The 27916-nt window shown below is 35.4% G+C and overlaps 1 protein-coding gene across 1 annotated transcript; it reads right to left on the bottom strand.

Annotated features, from left to right (window-relative positions):
- Positions 1–321: 321 nt before the first annotated feature.
- On the bottom strand, positions 322–27734 carry LOC135683802 (tRNA (uracil-5-)-methyltransferase homolog A). The gene is made up of 25 exons (XM_065199150.2): positions 27577–27734; positions 21708–21892; positions 21316–21404; positions 20054–20072; positions 19777–19833; positions 17596–17650; positions 17324–17405; positions 16732–16786; positions 16210–16275; positions 16069–16091; positions 15488–15518; positions 15127–15190; positions 14271–14303; positions 13387–13457; positions 13187–13248; positions 12472–12556; positions 11445–11542; positions 11156–11207; positions 10606–10666; positions 10157–10234; positions 9322–9365; positions 8509–8587; positions 7211–7327; positions 6630–6726; positions 322–6074 (listed from the first exon to the last, which is right to left on the bottom strand). Exons 2-25 carry the CDS (start codon positions 21888–21890, stop codon positions 5837–5839), a joined length of 1839 nt encoding a protein of 612 aa, XP_065055222.2. The 5' UTR covers positions 21891–21892; positions 27577–27734; the 3' UTR covers positions 322–5836.
- Between the last annotated feature and the right edge of the window lie 182 nt (positions 27735–27916).

The following is a 27916-nucleotide window of genomic DNA, read 5'->3' on the forward strand; positions in this document are numbered from 1 at the left end:
TGCATGTTAATTCGACAATAAAATTTCTAAAATAAAAATAAAATTATTGTCGAAATTGCTGGTAAATTATAAAAACTACACTTTCTGAAACGGTTGTTCCAAGAAAGACCCAATGCTTTCAGTCTAATGCTAAATTTATCTTGTTCTTTGTTCGGTATTTGTATGTTGTATTAATTTTAGGTGCATTATTGTTATCATTGTAGTTTAGTAATTTGTTTGTATTAATAAGTTTTGTTATGATAAATTGTATGTGGAGAATTTAAAATATGAAACTGAACTGAACTGAACTGAGTCTGATTTGGGCCTACGTTTTTTTAAGAAATCTAATTAAATAGTGTGGATGTTTTACGAAAGTATTCGGGTCTGCTTGAAAACTACTTTCAAAGTTCCGGGTCTAAGACAAATTCATACCTTTGGTCAAGGCACAAGAATAATTTTTTGGAGTGTACCTATTGAGGGTCTTTTTTGGAAACCCAGTATGAGAATAATGAAGCAATTGAAAAAAAATCCGATGAGGAGAAAATGTGTTGTCATGTTTCTTAAATTTTCTGAAGCAAAGTATTATTAAAGTGATTGCAAAGACCTATTGATTCTCTAAATTTTTGTCAAATATTCTATCGATTAAAGAGTGGATGCTAGAATAAAGAGTAGGGGGGTCTTAAAAAACCCGGAAAAAACAAACAGGGGGTTATTTTCTTCCACCCTCAAGAGTGAATAGAAAAGAGGCTAGTGGCTATGGGCTAGAGCCGCAGTTTGCGTCTCTGCATTGTGCTGCAGTTTTCATTGGACCGAAGTTCTCTACAAACAGGGTTGCAAATGGGAGGAGTTTCCTTTTCTGACGTCACAAATATTTGTCAACAAAGATGAGGCTTTCAGACTTGAACCAGCTTATTTCAATATCGAATTCATGTGGTTACATTGTTTTTTAATCAACTTTATTATGGCCTAAAGATATTCTACCACGATCTGACGAGAACCTTGCCCATGACGTCAACATTACCACCATAATAATATAAGCCATATTTGGTGTTAAAAGTCAATTTTGGGCCTCTGATTCACAGACATGTCAACGCAAACTTCCAGCTTTGAAAAATAACACTTGCAAAAGCCTACGTCCGTCGAATTCATTCATCTAACAGTGACAGTCCATACACGAGGTAAAAATAATGGTATTTTTGACAAGGAGAAACAAAACGCTGCTTTGTAACGTCCTAATTTTACAGTAAAAGTATTGTTAGATATCAGAAGTACATTTGATGTCAGCAGGGAGGCCTGCACGAGGTGAACGCAGAAAGGGCAGTGTTGGTTCTGGGGGCAAATCGATAGTTTTTCCACTAACTTGATCCAGTTTTCGTGGGAAGGGGGGGGGGGGGAAGCTGGTACAAATACTGGCTTAGATATGTGCCACCCATACAGCTGAGTTTTATTGGCCAAGGTTCTAAGATCTGCAAAATATCGACGAAAGTTCCCACTCAAGTCTTTTCTTGGGGGTCGTTCAAAATATCTCCCATGGTATGTTTGAAGGGGTTTTTATTTTCTGTTCAATTGTTAAGAAAAAGTTATGTGAAATGTATTTGTGTGCGTTTCTCTATCCAGTTCAGCTGAGAACTGGTCAAGTTCGAGAAAACGGTCAATGTTTTTTCCAGGGTAAGAACGTTCGAGGTAACGATCATTCGAGATAACGAATGATTTTTCCATATAGTATAAAAATGTTTTGAAAGTTGGCAATCGAGATCAATCGAGGTAGCTGGCAGTCGATATAGCAGATGAAAAATGTATTTACCTTCCATTCCTCTACTTTGAGCTTATGAGGACCCCTGTTTTGAGGTTCTGAGGTACCCTGGGTATAAGAACCACATAAAATCGAGGACTGAAAAAGAAGAGGGGGGCAAAGGAGCGGAGGTTTTGAGGGTGTAGATAGGATAAACGTTGCTTGAAAAAGTGGTTTTGATAGCCAAACAAATTTACCTTTATCTTTTCCAATTCTTTATTGTCTTACGTAATTATTCCAGAATCGTTTGCCCCCAAATTAAATCCAAATAGCGCTTCAGTGATGCCCCCATGCTTTCCTCTTAGCCATTAGGAGCGACATCTGCGTCTCTATTTTATCCACCAGGTAAGGAGTTCACAGGCCTAAAAGAGAATTTATGCTCAAGTGAAAATATCTTTTTAACAGCCATGACCGCGCCCTGGGTTCGAGCTGAATAGGTCAAAGAATAAAAAAGGTTGAAAGGTGGGTTTACAGCACATAAAAGTATCGGTAAAGAATTTATCAGTCAAGATCAACTGGAGTAATAAATTGAAATGTTTTTACAAAGATTCTGCATTTCCGGATAGAAGCCATTATGTCTATGACGAGAACAAACCTATTTTATCTCTGAGAAATGTGTTTAGTCCAAAATTCAGAATAGGGAAAAGTTTGCTTGTTTGAAAGTATATCATCCAATTTCGCATGGGAAGACTAATTACTTGAAAAGATTCGAGCTTTTGAAACCATTTATGAGAAACAGGAGGCTGCGATTTACTACGTAGAAATACAGGAAAGGAGCAAAATAACAACACCAGCCACGCTAAAACTTGAAAAGGACACAAATAAAAGGAAACATTATGATTAAGGCAAGGCTCAGTTGTGTAACGCCTAAAAGATATTTGAACTCTGAAATTTTTTTCAACGAAGCATACAACTTTGCTCCCCCATGAAAAGCGTTCTATAACAACGAGAAGCATATAGTTTTCTCAAATCTTGTTATTCTGTTTAACATGCTATACAGCATTGGATGGGACCTTCTTGCAGTCCGTTGACAGAGGCCCATTTCGGTTTTATTCTACGGTTCCCAGGTGACTTTGTTACGCCACTGGCAAGGCTTCGAATTTTCATTGCCAGTAGCATGAGAAATCTAGAAAAAAGATCACTTAAACAACGTGGCAGTTATAGCTAGAAGTTAACTTTGTTTCTCGAGTCATATTTTTCCCTTGGAACTCCACAAATGCACTTGATTGTACTTTGTTTACTGAAACAAATTCAGCGGTTTCTTACTAAAATGAGTTATACACTGATTATGAAATCATACTTCCTGCAACCATAAACGTGCACTGAGGACCTTGAGTAAGAAACTTGGGAACGGAAACTTGTGTTTAAGATAAGACGAAAGAATAGTATTCATCTGTAAAGGAAAGTGTTTATCTGTAAAGACATACCTATGAGTCGATCTATTACGTCATTTTGATGCCCAATCGAACAATGTTTTGCTTTGTATCAGCAGCAAGAGATAAGACAATGAAGATGATAAATCTGAAAGAATTAGGGGGAAACGAGCAACATTTCCTATTTGTCTTTGTACTCACCGTTTACAGATAAGGGACAGTAATGGGACAAAATCTAAGTGATCTGCTACAAAGTTTCAACGTGTTCGATCCGAACTAATCAATATGCGCTGGCTTCAAAATGCAACTTACAACATCACTGCTAGCTAGACTTGCATACTAACTGATGATGCTAACATCAATACATAATATATCCTAACTGTTTTTAACAACACCAGCCCATGTTATTACTGTTACCATACTGTTTTTATATGTAATCTTTAAGAAGATAAACCATAAAATCTCTATTTATCCACCTCACGTTTTAGCCCCTTTCTCTATTAAGCACCCTTATCAAATAACAAATTAAAATAAGCCCCCCTTTCTTTTAACCCCTCCTCTTTAGCCTTTGAAGTCAAACAATGGAAACATGCGTCTTTAGTTGGTCTCTGGATGTTTGTGATGATTGTAAGATCGTGTGCATTAAATATGGCCCATGTAAAGACTTACTTGTGCACCTTAGAAGTCACTCGAAATTTGTTTAGAAAATGTTCCAGGGTTAGCAATTGATCCTGGCGATGCTGATTAAGATGAAGTTTTTTGAGATCATTTGCATGACATTTTTATAACAAAAAAATGGACAAGGTCATTTCTAAAACATTTTTTACTTGAAAGTTTTAATATCCCGCTCTTGAATAAGCCCCCCTCTCTTTTAAGCCTCCTCAAGGACTGAAACAATAAATGAGCCCCTGGGGCTTAATGGAACTTTTACGGTATTCAAAATCATTTTGATTCAATTTGAAGCAGGAAAAAAGACGTCAAACACAAAGTCTGCAACTGATGTTTCAAAGTGGACACTCGAATCTAATTGCGCAGCTTTTACATCAGAGGGTTTAGTGCCAACGCTTCACGGCCTTCAAATTGAACTTGGGATATCAGAAAAGCCCTGAATGGGAGCAAACTTTAAAAACTTTGGTGGGAGCTTTTCCTCTTGGCACAGTCTCTTTGATCGAAAAAGAGCAATGTCACGAGAAAATTGTTAGCACTGAGCTCGTGTGAGTAATCAAATGCAAAAGACAAGTATTAATAGAAATTTTACAATGCTACCAAAAAATTTAAGCCACATACAACGTGGCAGCGATTAAAAACCTTAGATACAACTGATGGGTAAAGCCAAAGTCATTCCAAATATGCGGAAAATTCCCGATCTAAATGGGGTTTAGTTTTTAAAAAGCTTGCTATCAAATTTCGCCAAAAATAGTGAACCATTAACCATGCAACGGGATATTGCTCATCAGTAGAATATACCAACAACACAATATTCAATAATAGTCAGTTTTTGAAGTGCATTCAAATCCTCAATTTGCTTTGAATGTAATCCTGGAATTCTGAGCAACGATGCAAGAATAGAACCGATCTCCGCGCAGCGACCACCAGGCAGCGGGAGAACTTGTATACACTCTTAAAAATCACAAAGCACAGACAGGAGAAAGCATTTTCACCTCCGACAGTTTACTAAAACCAGCTTAGTTCTTCTGATTCGTAACACCGCAGGTAGCCTCATTGTCATAATGCCTCGCTTTGTGTCAAAAGCGCATTTACAAGCGTCTCATAACCTTCCACTTTGTACCCTACGTCTCACAACTTTCCACTATCTAATTGGGGTAGATTTTGCTACTGCCAGGACTGTTATAGAGGGTAGGATCTAGAAACCAAATACTTTGGAAGGATATCTTCATGCATAAGCATATAAGTGTAATTTTACACATGTGGTTGATTAAAAAGGAAAATGTTAATATCGAGCAATATTTTAGGCATATTCCAAGTAACCTTGATGCAATCTTCAGCTGAAGCTCGGAATAAATAACTAGAGTAAAAGATCGTCAGATAAAAATAACAAATTCAACATCGTGCGTACGGAAAATGTATCTGCTTGTCTAATGAAATCCACTCACAACTTTGGACGAAAATTCCACAACGGTGTATATTTAGGCCAATGATAGCTATCATAAACTGAGAAAAATCCAAAATGATCTCTTGTGGGTATCTGTAATGTAAGATACTACAAACAGGCGAGACTGGTATTGAATTTTCGTTACAACGACTATCTGAGAATAAAAGCAATATACAACGGTGACAGATATAAGGTACAGCATGCAAGCGTTGTACAGAGTTGACTGACGGAGGGGGGGGGGGGGGGGGGCACTACTACAGTAAGATTGCTTGCTTTAGCACGTGGCACATATTAAGAACCAGATAACGAATGAACTTTTGTGTCAAACTGAAACGTATAAACCAAAAACAGTCAATCAAGAGCTGATTAGTTAATGACAGATTTTTTTTGGCAAATAGGGCTTTCTACCAGATAACTTGCAACCTGCCAAAAAAGAAGTGCACAAGAAAGGTAACTTCAAATTGAACTGCTTACGGCTAAGACAAGGCATATAATTTTTCATAGCAACATTGGCGAGATACCTGGTGTATGGGTCTTAAAATAATAACGATTTTACAGTTCTTGTTTATAATACAGGTTCTATGCCACATGTTCTTCTACAATCGCATTACTGTCTTCAGCTGAACTTGACTGAGTATTACTGGATCCAATATTGCTACTGCTAGCAATAGAGGCAGACACACTACTGTCTTTTGAAAACCGCTCCATTAACAAAATCGATTCACAATGCGCCGTGTGGGGAAAGAGGTCAACTGGAACAGCACGTAGCAAGTTGTAAGGATCTCCTTTATTTCTGTTCGTCGTCGGTCTGCAGAGGCTTGAGATAAAGAAAATTGTCTGAGTTCGTTGTAAATACGAAATACAATATAGCATAATTTGGTATCCAAAATGTAATTTGGTAGCCCATTAATGGCTGACTAGACACGTGCGTCTTGGAGGGGAAGTAAGATTAGAGGAGTTGCATAAGTTGGAACAGAAGAACTTCAACGCACAATAGCACATATTCTGACATAGCACAAGACAGTAAATTAAGCTACTGACAGAAAGTTTGAAAAAATGTTACGAGTTGAATGTCCTTTTGAAAAAGTTTCCTCCGTTTTCATTTTAAATCAGCAGCCAGTGTAAAGCAGTGAATGAGGGCTGCAAGCTTGGTGTCAATTCACAAAATCACCATGCTGAGGCGTAGCGAATAAAATAAAGTCATTTAAATAGTGGAGCAATGCTATCTTTTGCATTTACCGGTGCGTGTTCAAAGGTGCAAGGTAAACTCTAGAAAACTGGCACTTGTCAAAGTAATCACAGGGAAGCCAACCAATACATTCTAACAAGCAAACAATAAACAATAGCCGTACGTAATGCCACGTATACTTACTCCAAAAAGTTTGTAGATGCCTTTTTAGCATCGCAAGCTACGAAAACCAGTCTTTTAATTTGAAGACAGGATCGTAAAGCTAAAATAACCTTTTTGTCTATAAAGGAAAATAATCTTCTTTTAGGTTTCCGAAAGGCAAATCTTTCATATATTTATGGACCGGTTGCGTGTTGCGACGCTATTTGTAGATCTGTGACTGATAACATGAAGGTATAATGGCTGCCAAGATTACAAGAGGCTACAGTGATCTTAAGAATTTTTGAATTTTGGCCACATAACAGGAATTCTGGCCACATAACCACAATGAAATACTTCTTAAAGTACAAAATCAGATAAATAGCTTGAAACATTTGGTGATTTTAAATTCAAACTTTCTTGAAATGGATTGCTATCATGCAATCACATAAGAACTCTTTTCCTTTAACAAGCTTTTGGCAACAGCAACAGCAAAAGCAACGGCAACAGCAACAGCAAAAGCAACAAAACAATAACAACAGCGATAACAACAACTACAACATGCAAAGTTGAACACCTAAATCAAATCTTTAGATTAGATAAAAACATGAAAGAAAGGGACTTACGTAGACCAGCTCTTGGTGGATCAACAACAGCAACCACCTTTTGAGACTGAAGTCTGTGAACAATCCTTGGCAAAGCGTCTTCTGCTTTTCCGCAAATAAATTCAGTATTTGTTATCCCTAAAATGCGGGCGTAGTCTCAAGCTGAGTAAAATTTTAGAGATCACACTCCAGATTTACTTCACAAAAAGCAATTTCATATATTGACTGGGTAGGCATGGTAGTTAGTGAGGTAGGCACGTATTCGTTTGAGTAAAAACGTTTTCTACTACAAAAGTATCTGCAGTTGAAACTAGTAGAACACGTATATAAAATCTTCACAGTTTGCAAATTTGTCTCCTCTTGCTCCTTAAAATGTTCCTTCACGATGTATTACTGTCTGTGATTATGCAACTTGCATTCGACAAATAATCACCTTTAATAATGGTGATTATTTGTTGTTGTTGTTGTTGTTGTTGTAAATTTATTTTAAATCGATATAAGAAACAATAGCTAACTATATATACAAAAATAATCAATGTTAACTAATCAAAATCGAATAAAGCTACCAGTTACTACATAAAAAGGAATTATGGATGCAAAATTAAGGATTACATTGCATTTTTTGGCAGAAACTGACAGGCACTGCATTTGCAATTCGGTCCGTCCCATTGTTTTATTAGATTCTTAAAACTCTTCAAATTTTCTGCGGATTTCAACTCGTTGGGTAGGCCATTCCAAATCTGTGGCCCGATTGACATAAGACTTTTGGATCCAAATGTTGTTTGATTAGGTCTAACATGGGCTAAGTTATTCGAATTTCTTAATGAATAATTTGACAAACGTAATTTAAAAATACTCTGCATAAAAGGTGGGTTTAGCTGTTTTACTGTTTTGGATATTCAATACATAGAATTCTTTGACGAGCGACAAGCATCGTGCATTTGTCTGCCTTCACAAGCAGATCGTTATACGAACTTGTATGATCATTATAGAGAAATCTTAGGGCACGTTCTTGTATCTGTTCAATTTTCTGTAATGATTTAGACGATGAAAAATACCAGACCAAGGGACAATAGCTGAAATTAGAATATACGAAGCTCTGGACCTTCTCTCCTGGAAACCAATAAACGTCTTTAATCTTTTAAGAACATTCAATTGTGTTACAGCTTTTTTGCAAAGATTCGAAATATGTGGGTCGAAATTATTTGCCATATAAAGGCGATATTTGACAGGAGAAAGGGGTTAATTTAGTGGCATTTTACTATAACAAAAATCAATCAAACCACAAAAAATAAAAAACACCAATCAAGCAAGCTTACCATTCAAAGCAGCATTTTTCTTTGCATCTTCTATAGCTTGTTGACAAAGCTCAATTCCAATTACTTTCTTGGCACCAGCCTAGGTAAAAGTTGTTACTTAATCTATTATGCATATATTTCATATAGCTAATTTTTCAACTTGATACTGTTACCAAATCAAAACTCATATCGTTGGAATTTTTAATCATCTGCAAAACTGATGCCTATGGACTATTATTTAAACCGAATTGCCTTCGGACTTCCATTACCACACAGATTGCTATTTACAGATCACAGAGTTACTTTCAAAGCTTTGAGCTAACTTTGTAGCAGCAAAAGCAAGAAAGTGGGACCCCTATATGGCAATGATGACATTAGTAATGAAGCCAAATTCGTTAAATCAATCTTTTGAACTAAATATATTAGAAGCACCTTAACAATTCAGGATTGTAGAAATTGGGGAAACAAAATTATTGCTTTAGAATGCAGTGATAAAATCGAGGGCCATTTTAAAATTCTACTAAGCGAATTCAAGCATAGGACTAAATAACTGACAACAATGCTCAAGAGAAAGCGTATTGAAAATGTGGAATATCACTTCAAAAGCTTATTCATAAGAATTCAGCACAGTACGTATGCAACGTGCTTTATTCTTTTCCTTCACAAAATAAGAAGAAGGTTAAAAACACATTATAGAGAAGGTAAAAAAATTACAAAGGCGAATTCAATATTTTATATGGAAACCAAAGTATTTCTAGAACATAATCAACTAGCGATCTACGCCTAAATCATGACTGCTTCAGTGCCATATTTAAAATCATCAAAAGGACGTACTTTTGCGAGAAATAGCCCAATGGTTCCAGTTCCACAACAAATGTCTACAAAAGAAGAAAAATCCTTATGGATAAATTACTATCGTAAAACTAATTTACTTCACAAAATAATGAAATTGACCCTATAACACTGTGAATAGTTTTTCCAAAGCGTTTAAAACGATGACATATGTCTGGGAAGATTTTCACACTGCTTCAAACCTCTAAAGGTAATCATAGGCATAATTTAGTGATTAAAAGATTTTTGAGAAGGGGAATAAGCATGTGGAGACTAATGCAATTAATAATAATTGACTATGGTTTAAGCACTTAGCATAACCACAGATGGGGGCTCTATAAAGATCATTTTTAAATACAAATATCAATACAGCCTTGTTTTTTATAACAACCAATCCTGCTAGAATTTCCTTAAGATTTTCCATTCCTAACAAAATATATTTTCTTTTAATGTGTTTTTGAAACTTAAGCTGAAATTATTATTTCTGAATTAAAGCAGTAACAATGGTGTCTAATTTCGCTCTTAATGCAAAACAAAATAAGACAATATCATCTTCTCATATGAAAATAAAAAAATCAATCGCAATACTTAACTGATGATTTCTATAGCAGAAATAAGTAAACGGAGGGCTTGCAACAGAGTTCATTTTTTTCTTAACAACAGCAGGTTTAGACAGTACTTTAATCTCACAAATAATAAATAAAGGAAAATCTCACAAAGAACAAAGAAAAATTTAATCTCACAAATAACAAAGAAAAGTATAATCTCACAAAGAAAAATTTAATCTCACAAATAACAAAGAAAAATATAATCTCACAAATAACAAAGAAAAATGTACCCAGAACGGTTGTATCCTCTGTTATATCACACCATTCTCTTATTTTGGAATACAGTTTTTCAGCAGCTGGAGTATTGACTAAAGGAAGGAAGTTATAAATGAAGTTTTCTGTTAAAAGGATATCATTCTTGCAAGATTTGCGATTATCCAAATATGAAACATATCGAATTCATCTTTAAAGATATTCATATTAATAAGGAGTCCTAGGGAGTCCTAAGCAACTATGACTTTGCAAAGTAAAAGCAACTCTTTTTTTTACTATTCAATCATTCACCAGATATTTACCTTGATGTTACATTTGATGTTAAAAGTTTTGGATAAACAATCAACTATGCCCTAATTACCTTTCCGTAATTTTCTTTACAATTACTTAGCTACTACAAATTTCTTCAATTCTTGTAGAATATAAAATGCAGCAATGCTTTAGTTTTTTATAGATAATTAAATACCTTGAAAAAATGCATCTGGCGATATTTGAAACTGAAGATCCAACATATTTTCATAGATTACCTGGAAAATGATGGCGGCTATTGAAATATATAAAGTGTAACACATAGCTAATCTCATTTCGAAGATGAATTCAGTTACAGAAATTTTCAAGGCAATGTCCGGTAGAGCCCTATCTTAGATTGAGCAGGGCAAAAATAACAGACATGCTCACTTTCAGCTAATGAAAAAAATTATCAAGCAGTTGTATACTCTACAAATTTTTAAAGAAAAGGGGATCTTGCCTCAACAGTGTGAACGGAAATGGATTTAGAATTACGGTATTTTCTTGCAGATGGTATTTTCACCATTATCTTAGAAATAAATAGGCAACAAACAATTAAACAATAATAAACTAAAACAATGATTGCCAATCAAGGTCAAAAGTCTGTTGAAAACTTTATCTTGATCATGTGAAAAATCATGTGATCATGTGGGTTGTAACATTTTGTCTACCACAGCCTTTATGCGATAAAAACTCAATGAAAACATTACGAGCATCTCCTAACAAACCTCTTTGCCACTTAAATGGATGTAGCTTTGAGAGTTGTTTTGACCAATTTGCCTAAAGAAGAAGGATTAATATTTGAAAGATAGCATTCTATTTGAAAACGATTCAGGGTCAAATAGGGAGGGCAAAAACATTTAGCATTTAGAAGAAGCCTGAAGAACCAGGGAGTCAGTTCAGTTAGACAAGGGCGAAGTGCAACTTTAAAGAAGGGAAATACTGATAATGAATCTCTACATAGATAAGAGCATCAGATTCTACTTTGAGAGTGGTATCAGTTCTCATTCTACTTACCCTTGGCCCTTCAGTTGAAGATACAGTGAAGTAACGTGTATCTCATTTTGACCATTGAACAACTCAATTAGTGTTTTCTTCATATTATCGACGTCATCCTATACAAAAAAAAGATGATCGCTAATTCTTACAGAACAGAAATCGTTGTCATCATCAGGATACGGTTATGAGACACAGGATCAACTATATAGCAAGAACTCACTGTCTTCATATAATTTAAACATGGACACTACGACTGGAGGCCTGACTATTAATAGCTTCCATTATCACATGAAATCAAAAAATCACATAAACCAACTGTAATCAGAGGCACAGAGTTGAGCCAACTGAAAAAAATCAACCAAAAAACTCATAAAACTATAATCGTAAACAGCGAAAATTCCTACTACTACCTGGTGATCACAATTCCTACTACCGAATTAAGTTTCGCTAAGGCGAACTCGCTAGCTCGATTCCACAAGCACCATTCCGCTAGCACGCAATCAGTCGAAAGCACGCTTCTGAAAAGACCTTTTTCAAATAAAGAGCCTGTTCATATGAGGTGGGTTATCCCATGGAAGTGGGATATTCCACCGAGGCAAGCCGATTTTCAGGTTACGTTCATGTGGACATTTTATCCCGCCGAGGTGGGCCAGTCTCGTTGTGAAAATGTGTGTTCTTTCATCATAAAATATTGCAAATGTTTATAAACATTTGCAATTCAATTAAAGAGTCTGCAGGCAGGCTATGTTGAATTGGATATCCTGTTAATTTGCGCTTGCGCAATACTGACAGATTCGTCCCACCTAACCTAGGAACGTGTTCATATGGGAGATTTTTATCCCACCTCAGTGAGATCCCACTGGCACGACAGCGAGATCTCACTCAAGTGGGATAATTCACCTCTCATATGAACGTAATGTTATTTCTTCATACAAATCAGTTTATCGATTGGATCTCGCCTCAGTGGGCTATCCCACCTCAGTGGGACAACTCTTCTCATATGAACAGGCCCTAAAAGCATATAACAGGGCAGACAGCGCATTACCTGATTCATGTTTTGAGGGTGCACTTGAACTATTACCATGATTTCGCCTGATATACAATTTCTCACAGTCAACTGTCGCCAGTACCTATGTAAACAGTTAGGCATTGATTATCAACAGAAAAAAGCATTAAAACAAGAAACAGCAAAAAAAAGGACGATGACAGAGTCTTGTATCAAATATCTGTCGAATGCATAGTGCGTGAAGATCATCAAAGCAACTTGTTAAGTCTAATTGTGTACTACAATGTTAGTATACTTTTCTCAAAATGGCCCTTAGAATTTCAAACAGTTTTTTTAAATTTTTCTAAAACACGGCCATACATACAAATTAACAATTTTGATATCAAGGCTACGAAAAAACGATTACACAATGCTATCACAGTTTCCGTCACTTTGATTGGTTATCCGAAAGCCACAGGCCTCCAATCAAACAGCCGTATATTTTCATGAGACAGCGATTATTGAAGAATATAAATCGGCCAATATCTTTATACAATATCTTTACACTGCTGAGAAGATTAAATGTTTTTGGAAAAAATAAACATTCTTTGTTATATTAATGTATTTCACCTGATACTCTTAAAAGTATAAGACGTCGTAACAAACGTGTATGTAGAAAATATATATCCAGTTGTGGTTTAAATTCACTTAATTATCACGTCAATTGCTACAGATGAACCTACAATGAAGGGCATCGCAATGTCAACCGTCATACCCTGTATGTATTCCAGGATCGTAGTGTGCAAGACTTGAGCCTTGGATGAAGTCCTGAAATATCTACAAAATAAATTACCTTGATTGAAGCAAAACTGATGCCCAGAAAATCGGTATTGGAAATTGTATAACAGAAAAAAATGATAAATGAGGATATTACTTTTACAAGTAACTATGTCACAAAACAATCGAATTTCCCACCTTTGCGATTTTTGTGGCCTCGTCGCTAACATTTATGCATTCTGTAGGCTCAACAACGGCAAAATTATCGTCTACAAAGGAACGAAATATTATGCATATTAAAAATAGCTTTATTGACGATCAACGAAAAATAGCACTATGGTCGTACCTTCATTACTTTACACAATTAGATGCATTACAAAAACTGCAAATTTGTCACAACGAAAAATTATTAAAAAACGTTCTATCGCAAAAGGACAATCACGATTACCGCTACAAAAAAATGAATTTTCAAATAATGCTTTGAATGGTGATAGCAAAAGGTATTCGTATTCGAGAAAAGATCGTAATGCTCAACTACAGCAATAACAAAAATGCTACATTTCAGACTACAAATTGACTGAGAGCTAGTTGGCATAGCCAAAAGAGCATCTAAATGCAGTGGCAGACACCTGGGGGGAGGGCGAGGGGGAGGGCGAGGGGGAGGGGCGGCCGGTCCCTAATACTTTGGAGGACAATGGTCTTTTGTTTTAAAACAACGGGAGAATGTGACATCATCTTGTTACAAAAACAGCCTTGCCCCCCAATATTTGACCAAGTGTCCGTCCCTGTCTAGATCAATATCACGTGTCTTCTTTATGTAGAGTATACTTTAGTATCCAAACTTGATTGCAGTACACAAAATATTTAAATGCAGCCATGTAGTGTTTGCTGCCGGTTCACTTTGAACACAATTTGGATGTAAAACTTTGTTACCATTCGGTTACTTCTGATAAGAGGCCTCTAGGTCGCATTTTTAACAAATGCAATTGGCTCTTTTAAATCAATAAGGGTACTAGTATTATCAAAACATGATCAACAACTTATAGCCTTAACTATAGATCAAATACGAATACGTCGATTACCTTTATATGTACCAAGTCTAAAGCCAACAGTGACTGTAAAGGAGAACGGGTGACTATGTTGAAAATGTAACAATCAGATCATAGAGTACGCAAAATTTTAATCTTTAAACTCGTTTCGAAAAGTTCTGCTGGTATTCAAAATCTCCCATTTTGTTCAATTGAGCAGCCTCATTATGGATAAATATGAAGGGTTAACTGCCATAATAAAAATTATATCATGTTTGGAGGTGACGATTCGAAAAATTTCACTGAGGGAACCAAACGTTAAATGCTCTTTTTCTTATCCTATTGGGTTTCAGCAAGTAGTAATACCTATTTAAAGTACAATGAAACTTCAAAAGAATTTCGAACAAGTCTCATTTTGGGCTGAACAGTCAAGTTACTGGTTAAAAATCAATAATCTTTCCAGTATGAATGTGCACTGCAATATACTTCTCAAATGATGCCTTAGTCATGAAAAAATAAAACTAGAAAACGTCTTTTATAAAACGCTTATAGAGGCTCATTCAATATTATGCAAAATACTGAAAAACTAACTCGTAAATAAACATTACTTCATCAAAATTGAAAATCTCGAGACGAGTTCATGGAAAAAACCAACAAGGGTACAATATATGGCAAACCAAATGCCAATACTTGATTTGATAAAAGGAAGCAGACACGGACCTTCAAACTAATTTCGACTTACAGAAATCTTAACAAAAGAGCTCCTCAGCTAGCAGATGGAAAAGCAAATAGAAATTCACTAGGTATATACGATATTAGTAATTAAAAAAACTAATTCAAACTCAGCTTCCTTTACATCACTAAAATCTTATCTGGAAATTTCATTGATATCTAACCAAATATCACTTACCATTTCCTTCGGTATTAGGGCCAATATTAAACTCAACTTTGTTTCGATACTTCTCTAGGACTGGCTGAAACAGAATTTCATCTGAATTATAATAGCCTATTTTCAAACAGAAACTCCTGTAAGGTGCATGACGATAAAATGCAAAGATCAGAAATAGCAAAAGAAAAGTTCATCCTTCATGTCAATTAAAATGTCAAACAATCTTTAAAAATCTGGCTCTTGCTTAGTAACCGATAATAATGATTTTTATTCTAGTTTTTATGCTGATAATCAAAGCAGGTAATTTATAAGATATTGAATAAAATGGTAATGGTTTGCATGAAGTACAAAGAAACTGATTAATAATGTTTAAAAAAATTACCGATTGAATAATGTCTTCTAATTTGTATGAGCTGTTTGTATAAACAAAATGAATCAGAATGTGAAACTAGTTTGCTCAAAAACATTAATAAAAACAAACAAGATTAAAAAAATTCTTGAATACTTTTTTTAAGAATATGAAAAGCAATTAAACGTGAAATTCAGATCAAAGCCTATGGTACTGTAAAATGCTATAACTGAAACGAACAAATTACTTGTTACATAAAGTACTTCTGTGTTACACTCCTCAAGAGTATCAAACAGCGGATAATGACATGATTGATGCGTTTACTTGCCCACTTCATAATGGTAAACGATAAAAACATTTTAGTATAAATTAATCCTGCTTCTTTGTGAAAATTAAGAGATAAGGTTAAAGAAATCAGTTGGATTCAATTTTAATAGGAATGAACTATAGAGAATCGCGATCATGTTTGTATTTCATATGAAGCAAGAAAAATTTGCAAATTTAATAGAAGAATATCCTGCATGCTATGAACGGTGGTAAAAAAATTATGATTAAAGAGGTTTTCTGAATTACTACACCGCATAGACAGCAAAAAGGCTTCAGTAAGTAAATACCTTTCATCTGAATCCGATGTTTTCTACAAAAAGCAAGTTTCGAGAATTAATCAAAAACATTTATTTTCATGCTAAGAGATACCATCGTTTATGAAGCGTTGTTCTTTTCAAAGGATTCAAAGGGGACACAAGGAAACATACCGGCCTAGCAGCAGCAAGATCTTCATCTAGGTTTCTCAACACGTCAGCAACAGAATTGAATTTAACCTAAAATATAAAAAAACGACGGATAATCTTGTGTTCACTTGAAATAAATATATAGATATAGTTGAGAACGAATGAAATATTTTTGCAAAAAAACTTTGGCTTGTCAGTAATAGATTAAATACTTCTTAACAGCGTTTTGGCACTAAGTATGCTGATAAAAGTATTGGTTATTGGTAGTATGTAGACCAGAAATGATTGCTGGAAAAATGAAGCATCAAATTATCAAGTCTACCCTTAACTTCCTTTAACACGCATACAAAAGCAACACCTTACATAAAAAGCAGCAAGTTCAAAACCCAAGCTAAGGTCTGTACCCGGTAACTAACTAGTAAAACACAATATATTGTTTCACACTTTTGAGAACAGTCACATGTTAAAGAACAGTCTTTAAATAAAATGACACTATCGGTACTGGTAATTGCAATACTACAAAAAAGTCTATGAAAACCAGCTTACTTTTAACTGTTCAGAATAAGGCATGTCACAGAGTTTCGTCACAACATATTTTAACCTAAACAAAAACAAACTCAAGTTAGAGACAATGATCGATATTAAATTTTCGATAGAGATGAACAGCGAAAATATTTTGACAGTCGTTCATACAAAATTCTGAAACTCTTCTTCCCACAATAAATGTTTCTCCATAAAATAAGAACCAAAAAGCAGGAAGTTCGTTGTCATATCAAAATATCACCAATATTCAATCAATGTGGAAGAAAATCCTAACTTCTGTTAAATCATTTGATCTTTCAGCCAAAGAAGTAAGCAGTTTTCCATTTGTCAGTGGCGCCTTACAACTAATATGGTCTTAAAATAATTTGAAAACCAAGTGCTATGTAATAGTGAAAACAAAGCCTATTGGTGTCGAGGTAAAGTTTCCCTTTGTCAATCAAAGAAACAATGCGTTATCTGAAGAATGTTTTAAGAAAATTTGATTAAATGGGTATAAAATACAGCTTGGAAATATTTAGTTCTTTCATATACCTCTGAAGTATTCAAGCTATAAGCAATGGCGTGGAGAAAAAGAAAGCCAAAATAGTGACAATACCTGATCTCTGGAGAAAGATCGTCCGTTGGCTGCCCTTCATGTTCATCCCCCTCTTGTTTCTTTCTTTTTCCTTCAAAATTATCTGTGAGAAATAATAATATGCCATTTAAGACATGGTGCTTAGACCAAACGCAACTCCGAAATAAAATTAAAAATGAATCCTTTAAAAATAATATGATAAGCCAAGGCAACATTAAGGTTGACAAGAAACAGTCACTTAAGTTCATTTAGTAAAATATTGGTGCAATTGCAAATAGGAGCACACGTGTCACCTGAACTTTTGATTTGTCTTTTACGGAGTTGAGGGTCAGGCTTTGGCATTGCTTTCTAGAAAAACAGATAAAGGAAAGATGAGCCCAAAAAATAATGCCAAAATTGTACAAAATAAATTATAATTAAAAATCGAGTGTATGGTTAATACACTTCCGCATGAAAACAAGAAACAGCTTGTGAAAATTGAATCCTTGAAAACTTTAATCAATAACCTGACAGTTTCAAGATCTTGCTAGCTCTCAAGACCTGTGCTGTAAGAAAAATGATAGGCATGTAAAAAATTGCCTTTCCTAAATAAATATTAAGAAGCAAGGTGACACTTGTGAAGTTATGTTTTGTCTTCACTTGCCTTGGAAAATCTCCCAAACAGGGCCTCACACAATACATAAGGATGTGGCTACGGTGGTGGTTTTTGTAAGAGCATTATGTGCCAAGAAATGATTCATAATAACAATTTTATTTTGAGATAGCAACCAGTGGCATGGGCAGGGCCCATCAAAAATAGTTTGTGTCTCCAGGCGAAAAGCCAAGTAAATATGTTTCTGCAAATCAAGCAGGTTGCAACTCATGGTTAGATACTGATCAATTGCTAATCTGCCATAAAACTTGTTACGCTCAGTACTGTTACACCAACTTACGTTTGTGAAAGGTAGATACAACATCAATATTACCATGAAGTACAATCGAATGAAAAACTGAACAGATGCTGATTGCTGAGAGCGATATATAATAATATGTTTCGTAGGGAAAGAAATGAAGTGATCCAGTTTTCATCAGTGTTTTTGGGTGTCAAACAGTCCCGTTGTCGAAGTTAGCGACTTTGGAATTTGATTTTCTTTTTCAGTTTTCGTAACAGGAATTGTAAATATTTCAACATAACACTGGGGTTTTCTTTTTCCAGAGTTATAAATCTTTGATGTGAAACATTCTATCCCCAGTTCAAATTTTCTGTTCCCGTTCAAATTTTCTTAGTCAACATAGTGACTTATAAGGAACTAGATACTTCGTTCTGTAGCTTTGAGTTGATCAATCTTGTAAGATTCGATTATTTCAATGTGGAAATGTTATAATTCTAAAAAATTATAGAAATTAAGGCTTGTTTTGATTGTTTCAAATAGTCGGAATTTCCTTCTGGCTGAATTATTTTGGGGTGTATCTAATAAGCATAGGAGACATAGTGGCTAGAAGGACTGGAGCCCCCTTAATCAGGCGAAATTTCAGGCTCAATTTAAGCAATTCTATCTCGACGAAGCAATAATTTTCCGAAAAAATCCATACAAAATCTTCCTAAACAGTAAGCATGCGCTATGCCTATGATGTACCTTGTAATTTTGCTCCAATACGTCAGACTTGCATACTCTGCCTTTTTATTTGATTTCTCCTACTTGCACTAACGCGATAGTTACCAGACTCAATACTCGAAAGCCTAAAGGAGCGAGGTACATAAGTCTTTCCAAACAGCATACAAAATGGATTTTTAAGGATTTTTCGGGGATTTTTCTCGAAAACAGAAGGATATTTGCCAAAGGAGCATGTTTTCTTCAGCCTACTATGCATGAGCAAATCATTACATAATGCTCAGAGAAGAGAACAATCGAATAACTGTGAGTGATCAGAGAAAACAAATGGAGATAAATAGAGAGAAAGAGAGAAAAGGTAGGTAAATGAAGAGAATATAGAGATAAATAAACTCAATAGAAAGAGAAAGAGACAAACAGGCTATTGAGAAGCAAACTTGGGTTAAATTTAGATATTCTGTTATTCTGGCATGATTTTACAATAATGAAGATAAATGATTGTTTCATAAGTGCCTGCAGAAATTCAGAGCATAAACTCTAGGGTCTACAAGCTCCGGTAGCATGCTCGTGCAGAACTGCAACTTACAGCCATGGTAACCTGCAACAAACAGTCATAGGAAACTGCAACCAACAGTCAAATTGAAGTTGTATACACTCAGTTTATTTGATAAGGGAAAAAGTTGAATAAAATGCAGCATTAAAAAATCCTAGGAAATGCAAAATGTGATAATAAAAAGTTATCTGCAAAAATAAAAATAAAAGTGGCCAAAATAAAAGAAATAACAAGCTGAGAAATTCATATGAAGTTTTAACGGATACAACAAAATTTCTTGACATCTTAAAGGTAACAAGTACATCTAATACAAAAACGTTGATGCATACCTTTGCGCTGAGGATATGTTTTTTGAACTTAAAACCATCGATAGCCTTGATTGCAGCCTAGAAAGTAGTTCATGTCTGAGATTAATATGTAACAATAATTGCACAATTCTCTAATCAATCAAAAAACATAGTGCATTCCTAATATAACCTTGATACTGGTAAAAAAGTTTCTCTCTCATTGAATTGTTACTATATGCCGTTGATGGTTAAATGGCTCTGAAAAAAGCTTATTGCTTAAACAGAACAAATTCATAACATTTAAAAAATAATGGTTTACCTCTCTCTCTTCTTCTGACCTAGGAGAAAAAGCAAAAATCACATCAAGTTCAGCTGCTGTAATATCTTACAAATTTTTTTGGCTTCAAATCTGATAAAGTTTAGACATCAAGTCGTCCTCCTAGTTTTTTGTACTTTCATTTGTCAATTACATCACAACAAAATCTAGCTTATTCTTCAAAGTGTAAACAAGTCATTGCAAAGGGTAAATAAAATTCCAAGTAAAATGTCAAAAAAGCTGTCCCCAAAAGTGGAAACTTGATTGAAAGTTTTTGCTACAATAAAACCTAAGTTTGAAGGAAATAAAGAATTGGTCATTTTGAACTTTCAGATACATAGAAATTGAAACATTATGGATTTAAATCATTACAAACAAAGATTTTTCTGCATCACTTTCCTTAAAGGTTTCTATAAGAGTACCACAATATTTGCTGAGCATGTGTAACTTGTGATATCACAGATGATAGCCTACTAGAGACAATTTATGCCTCATTCAGTTGTCAGAACATATGTTTAGTTTAGCAGTTAACTACTGAAGGATAATTGTATTTGGTCTTATCCTTTATCTTTAACAGCATCAGTTTACTAATTGATTACTTTTCATCAAGGCTGTTTGCTACAAAGGGCTACAAAAAAGACTCAAACCAACATTTTGCAGCCAAGCGCATTTGATCATTTTAAAATGATCAAATGCGCTTGGCTGCAAAATGTTGGTTTGAGTCTTTTTTGTAGCCCTTTGTAGCAAACAGCCTTGATGAAAAGTAATCAATTAGTAAACTGATGCTGTTAAAGATAAAGGATAAGACCAAATACAATTATCCTTCAGTAGTTAACTGCTAAACTAAACATATGTATTTCAAATTTTGTTGTTTCTCAACAACAGGTACCTGTATTTCAAAGTGTTGAACAAAAACCTTTTTCTTGCCATATTTTTCTTGCTTCAAATAACAATTTTAATGAAACTTGTTTAAGTGCATCAGTTCTTTCTTTAGATAATTTAAATGCATAGAAATAAACAGCAAAGTATGTAGAAGAATTTTCAATAACTTCAAAACAGTCTTTAAGATTAATTTAATTAAAATTAATGTGCCTTGATTTAGAATGATTTGAATTAAAAGAACAAGCATCTTTAATATAATCTAGAAGTTTAAATGAAGAAAGGCATAGAAAGTGTTGAATAGGCATCCACATTCATGACCACTATAATGATGTATCTATTCTAGTTTTGAAAAAAAGAGGCATCATTAACATCAGAATGATTACCTGAAAGTCATGAAAGCAAGCTTGCAATTTGGATCGAATTTTAGTTTCCTTGGTGTAACATTCAGTTTTGAAAATGTCTTTCTCATTTGCTGAAAAATAAAATTCTAGGTATGATATGTGTTAGAGATGAGAATAAATTTTCAAGAGAAGTTAGCCAAAAGTAAAAGATTTAACAAGTCATTCCTTCCAGGCTTTTAGCATGGCTTGCACAGAAAAAGTGACCATGAATGTATTACCAGGTAAGCTTACATGCATGCTATCACAGTAAGTGTTAAGGGTTTTGTCTCAACAGCTCTGTCCAAGATTGTAGATTTAAAAGGTTGTCACCATAATTTAATTTTTTAAGTTACAGTGTTTAATCTATCTAGGTTTACTGATTCTAGACTACAAACCTGATAGCCAACATAATGAGGCAAATTGTCCACACATATTTTGAAGATTTCAGAAGTAAATTCTCCATTTTTTGTATAATGATAACAATCTGATTGATCTTTAGTCTCTGTAGAAATGGAAGCAGTACTGCTGGCATCTTTCAACTCTTCCATTTCTGAAGATTCATCTACTTTTTGCTCCATTTCTATTATAGAAATATTTCAAAATTTCAGATTGGGGGCATGTACCTCCCTTAGTTATAGGTTATAGATTGGGAGCAACTATTGTGTTTAAAATATCAAAAAAATGCGATCTACTCTGAGGTCTAAAATAAAATATCAAACCACCTCCAGTATTTTTGGAAATGGTTTGAAATGGAAATGGAATGATTTAAAAAAACAAGCATCATCTATAAAAATGTTTGAAAAAATTTTGAAATTCAAAATGGTCTTGCAATCACTTTTACCCCACATATTCTAGACCTAATAAGAGCTATTATACCAGATTGAAAACTTTGTCGCACACGTCTGCAATATATTGCCTGTGCACTCAAATTTTCCATTTCTGCACTTTTGCTTATTGGCCGTACAGTCCCTATTTAACAAAATTCTACATTTTTAAAAGTACAAATATTTTTTAAAGTGTGTGATTTCAGGCGTGCAGTCGCAAATTTTCTGTGCAAGAAACACAGTTTTCAATCTGGTTATTATACTGCCACGCAAAAACAAGGTGATCTTTATAGGCAAACCAAAACTCTCATCCCTGCCTTCAGTGCAGATAGTCATTTGAAGTAAACTTTAAAACTTATTTCGACAATTAAGACTTGCAACATAGTTGCCAACCATTGGAAATAATACTTAAGCTAAAGAGTGATGGTATCAGCCATAGTGGGCCGGAGCCGTCGCTCTCATGCAAATGGTACCCCTCATGTCAAATATGTACCTGACGTGTCGAATTTTCAAACACGAAAAAAAATATAAAGATACCAATAAAACCAACAGATGATTATATTCATGAATTCGGCAACTCTTCTTTATCCGTTTTCACTTAATATCGGGGTTATTGCCGATCGTTTTCTGTCAATATTCAGTAAAGTAAACCAACCACTATAGGCCCGGTGAACACAAAACAAAGCTCCCACGACTAAGTGTCGAGTCTTGTTCAGAAAGGCAGGGGATTCCCTGTGTATCAGCAATGATTACTGGGGGGTACGGGCAAAAATAAATCGAATTTATCTTCAAACACGTAATTCGAAGAAACGAAAACACTCAATGAAACGACATGTGCTACAAAGAATACAAAGTATCATCAAATACGTGTGTAATCAGATTGGTACCACATAATAAATCAGAATCTAGCTTTTTTCGCTCCGCCACCAAGAGACGGTAGAGACTTAGTCTCTGGAAGGGTCGGCTCCGTGTACCCCTCCTGTCGAATTTTGAAAAACTTACCAAAATGCGCCGCTTCTCATGTTTAGATGAAATTTAATGTCAAATACCTGTGTAATAAGATTGGTACCACATGATCTTGATCAAAATAAATCAGAATCTAGCTTTTTTCGCTCCGCCACCAAGGGACGCTAGAGACTTAGTCTCTGGAAGGGTCGGCTCCGTGTACCCCTCCTGTCGAATTTTGAAAAACTTACCAAAATGCGCCGCTTCTCAAGTTTAGATGAAATTTAATGTCAAATACGTGTGTAATAAGATTGGTACCACATTATCTTGATCAAAATAAATCAGAATCTAGCTTTTTTCGCTCCGCCACCAAGGGACGCTAGAGACTTAGTCTCTGGAAGGGTCGGCTCCGTGTACCCCTCCTGTCGAATTTTGAAAAACTTACCCAAATGCGCCGCTTCTCAAGTTTAGATGAAATTTAATGTCAAATACGTGTGTAATAAGATTGGTACCACATGATCTTGATCAAAATAAATCAGAATCTAGCTTTTTTCGCTCCGCCACCAAGGGACGCTAGAGACTTAGTCTCTGGAAGGGTCGGCTCCGTGTACCCCTCCTGTCGAATTTTGAAAAACTTACCAAAATGCGCCGCTTCTCAAGTTTGGATGAAATTTAATGTCAAATACGTGTGTTATCGGAATTGTAAGACAATTTTCACGAGGAGAGGTTATAGGCAGAAAGATTGATTTTCCCAATGTTCTAATGTTTTGTTAGCATACAGGAATTTCAGCGACTACTAAAGACCACTTACACGTATGTCGAAAACGTTATTTACAGTAAGAATTTTGCAGTATCTTTAATCAAGAGTCGTTAAGATTGGGTATAAATTATACATAATAATCCTAATTAAGCTTAGAATATCTGATTCATAGTCGCATTTATAAATTCTTGTAACGATAGAAGCGTTTGTATACGGGCTATTGATATAAGCCAGCTTATTTCTTAGGGACATCAAATGTTTCTACTAGGTAAGATAATCTGAGATTCGATATATATTGTTTAGTTCAAATCTATGCGCGCTAATGTGCAACGGAAACAGGCCTCTGTGCGTCTTGACATTCTAGTAACGAAGGTTTGTAGGATGTGTACATTTTACGCTTGATATAGATTTAAACTAACTTTCATCCGCCTATCTAGAAGAAAAATCGGTTCTTCTTTTTAAAAATTGCTATCACTTGATTGAGAGCTTTCATCTAAGGAGCGTAACTGAACCTTGGCAAGAAGTTCTTTGAATGAAGCCTTTTTTTATTTTTCCTTCCTTTTTCTTCTTAATCCCACCCTTGACTCCCCTGCGGATCTTCATTTTACCGCGAGACCGTTCTTGTAAGGACAAATTGTCATTTTCGTCGCTATCATGCACTGTGATTATTTTTGGACCATGCTTGCATTTCTTGCAAAGGCACGGCGAAGAATTAATTTCTGACTCACAATCATTGTGATACCAGGCTTTGCATTTTTCACAGCATATCATCTTCGTCTTCAAGTGAGGTAAGTTACAATGACAGTACAGAACTGGTTTTATGACAAACTTCGTACCAGAGGGTTCCCAGGGCGAGCCTGCAAACTGTACCTCTTCGAAACTGTTTCTGTTTAGCGCTTTGAAGAGTTCCTGTCTTAAAGTTTTGTAGTTGTAATAGATTACCTGTGGGTCAAGTTTCCTGCAAAGACTGAGTGCATTAAGAGTATTTACATTCTCTTTTTTTTTGGACAAATGATTTCTTACAAGACTGTCATACAATAAAATAGTTCTACACGACAAGACATTTGACAGGGTGCCCCATTCAATGCATCCATCCCCTAAATCATTGAAGGGAATAATTTGGACGAAACTTCTGCCGCTGCCCCACACATTATTAAGATTACAAATGGGGTTCAATCCGTCTAGACTAGGAAACTGATGGCGCAAGATATCCATTGCAGCATTAATGACAGAGCAAGTCAGGGTTAAACCCGATTCAATTTCATTTAGATTTATTTCACATTCGTCAACTTTTGCACTATTAGCCCCTGGTTCTTCAATATTATTGATACTTGGGGAGGTATCAAACGAGCGAATATTCGCTGCCGAATCTAGAACCACGTTATGACTATCAATAACTTTACCGCAGTCAAGGTCATCATCAGATATTACAATAGCATTGTCAAAATCAAGGGGTTCCTCGACGTCTAATGGGAAGAGATCATCAATAGGCCCCTCTGTATCTTCAGGCTCGATATCACTTGTTATAGAGATATTGATATTTTGCGGACACCTATTTTTTAGCTGGTTTTCAAAACTTTTGTTTGGAGATGAAGAAAGATTCCGGCGTATGCCGTCCTGGACAAATCCGTTGACAAATTCTTCATAATCGGGTTTTGATGTTTGGTCTGCCTTAGAAAATGAAACTTCGTCAAAGCATGGGATTGGATCTGTAGATGGATCCCAACGAAGGATCTGTCAACGGATTCTTCTGAGCTATGATCGTCATCAAATTGGTCCTCTTTTCTCGAATGGGCAAGAATTGCACTACCAAATTTGTCGTATTTAGCAACAAGTCTCGTTCTTTTTTCCATTTCAGAAATAACTTGCCGGTTCCTGGCTTCGTTTGTCAAATCAATGATTGAACGGAACATAAATATATGATTAGATGGAGATATTTTATTGAGAAAGTATCTGTTTAGGTTGAATGAGCCGTGAATTTGTTCTGCAACTTGACTATTAATTTGACCACAGAGCTCATTAATACAAGCTATTCTTCGCAGTGCCAGTGCCTCAACTTCATTAGAGCTGTTTCTCTCATGAAGTCGGTCAAAAAGGGCCAAATGGTGCGCACTACCGGTGATTGGATGACAGTTAGCATCTGCATCATTTCCTTGCTTTGCTGATGAATTAATCCAAGGAAAGGATAGCTGCAGGGCTCCTTCATTCGCCATTTGAACGTTCTCCTCAGTAGCCTCTGCAGCACGGCCTTCGTTTGGTGAAAAGAAACCGTCAAAATTTATCTTGCTAAATGTAGCAACAATGCGGGCCATGTCATTTATAAATATATTTGGCCTGTGTTTCAGTCCCCCCAAATATCTATATAGTCTCTTAGACTTTCAGAGCGAAACAAGAATTTAAGTGCGTAAATTATTCCGTGACGACATCTTATTACACACGTATTTGACATTAAATTTCATCTAAACTTGAGAAGCGGCGCATTTTGGTAAGTTTTTCAAAATTCGACAGGAGGGGTACACGGAGCCGACCCTTCCAGAGACTAAGTCTCTAGCGTCCCTTGGTGGCGGAGCGAAAAAAGCTAGATTCTGATTTATTTTGATCAAGATAATGTGGTACCAATCTTATTACACACGTATTTGACATTAAATTTCATCTAAACTTGAGAAGCGGCGCATTTTGGTAAGTTTTTCAAAATTCGACAGGAGGGGTACACGGAGCCGACCCTTCCAGAGACTAAGTCTCTAGCGTCCCTTGGTGGCGGAGCGAAAAAAGCTAGATTCTGATTTATTTTGATCAAGATCATGTGGTACCAATCTTATTACACAGGTATTTGACATTAAATTTCATCTAAACATGAGAAGCGGCGCATTTTGGTAAGTTTTTCAAAATTCGACAGGAGGGGTACACGGAGCCGACCCTTCCAGAGACTAAGTCTCTACCGTCTCTTGGTGGCGGAGCGAAAAAAGCTAGATTCTGATTTATTATGTGGTACCAATCTGATTACACACGTATTTGATGATACTTTGTATTCTTTGTAGCACATGTCGTTTCATTGAGTGTTTTCGTTTCTTCGAATTACGTGTTTGAAGATAAATTCGATTTATTTTTGCCCGTACCCCCCAGTAATCATTGCTGATACACAGGGAATCCCCTGCCTTTCTGAACAAGACTCGACACTTAGTCGTGGGAGCTTTGTTTTGTGTTCACCGGGCCTATAGTGGTTGGTTTACTTTACTGAATATTGACAGAAAACGATCGGCAATAACCCCGATATTAAGTGAAAACGGATAAAGAAGAGTTGCCGAATTCATGAATATAATCATCTGTTGGTTTTATTGGTATCTTTATATTTTTTTTCGTGTTTGAAAATTCGACACGTCAGGTACATATTTGACATGAGGGGTACCATTTGCATGAGAGCGACGGCTCCGGCCCAACATCGCTCGATGGTATCTGGGGTGGTGATTTGAATGATATATTTTTTTCAAAATTCTGCAATAGGTTTTCTTGATTGTTCTAAATTAAAGCAGAGACTTTAGGCTGAACAATGTTAGTTTTGGTGCTAGTTATATTCATAATTCAAATTTTTCAAAAACCCAGAAGTTGGAAGGCAGGCCATAACTCAAAAGTGTGATGATGATTGGTCTTTTAAGATCTTTATACCTAATGAAAAATTCTTATAATATTAAAGTAATGTCAGTCCTGAAAGGAATTCATGTACAACCTTTGACTTACTTTTATCAATGTAGAATTCCTCTACGAATAATATCTATTACTTCTTTACACGATGTTGCCCTGAATCTTTGTTACATTGAAAACCATGTTGGTTTTTGTTGTTGTTGCTGCATGTCAATTCAATTCAGTTCAGTGGTTCTGGTTATCAAAGATCAAATTTAAGCGGGGCAATAAATTTTTATCGTTACAAATATTTGTTTAGGTAAAAAGTTATAATTATATACTTGTTAATCTTTTGCTTCCTTAATCGATGAGGATCTCGCTATCATTTCTTTGTATACAGATGTAGAGAAAAAAATCACCCGGATTGTCCCGACAGCCTTGAAATAGAGCATTCTAT

The sequence above is a fragment of the Rhopilema esculentum genome, chromosome 7, assembly GCF_057945365.1.
Source record: "Rhopilema esculentum isolate cy_ngs chromosome 7, ASM5794536v1, whole genome shotgun sequence".
Lineage (NCBI taxonomy): Eukaryota > Metazoa > Cnidaria > Scyphozoa > Rhizostomeae > Rhizostomatidae > Rhopilema > Rhopilema esculentum.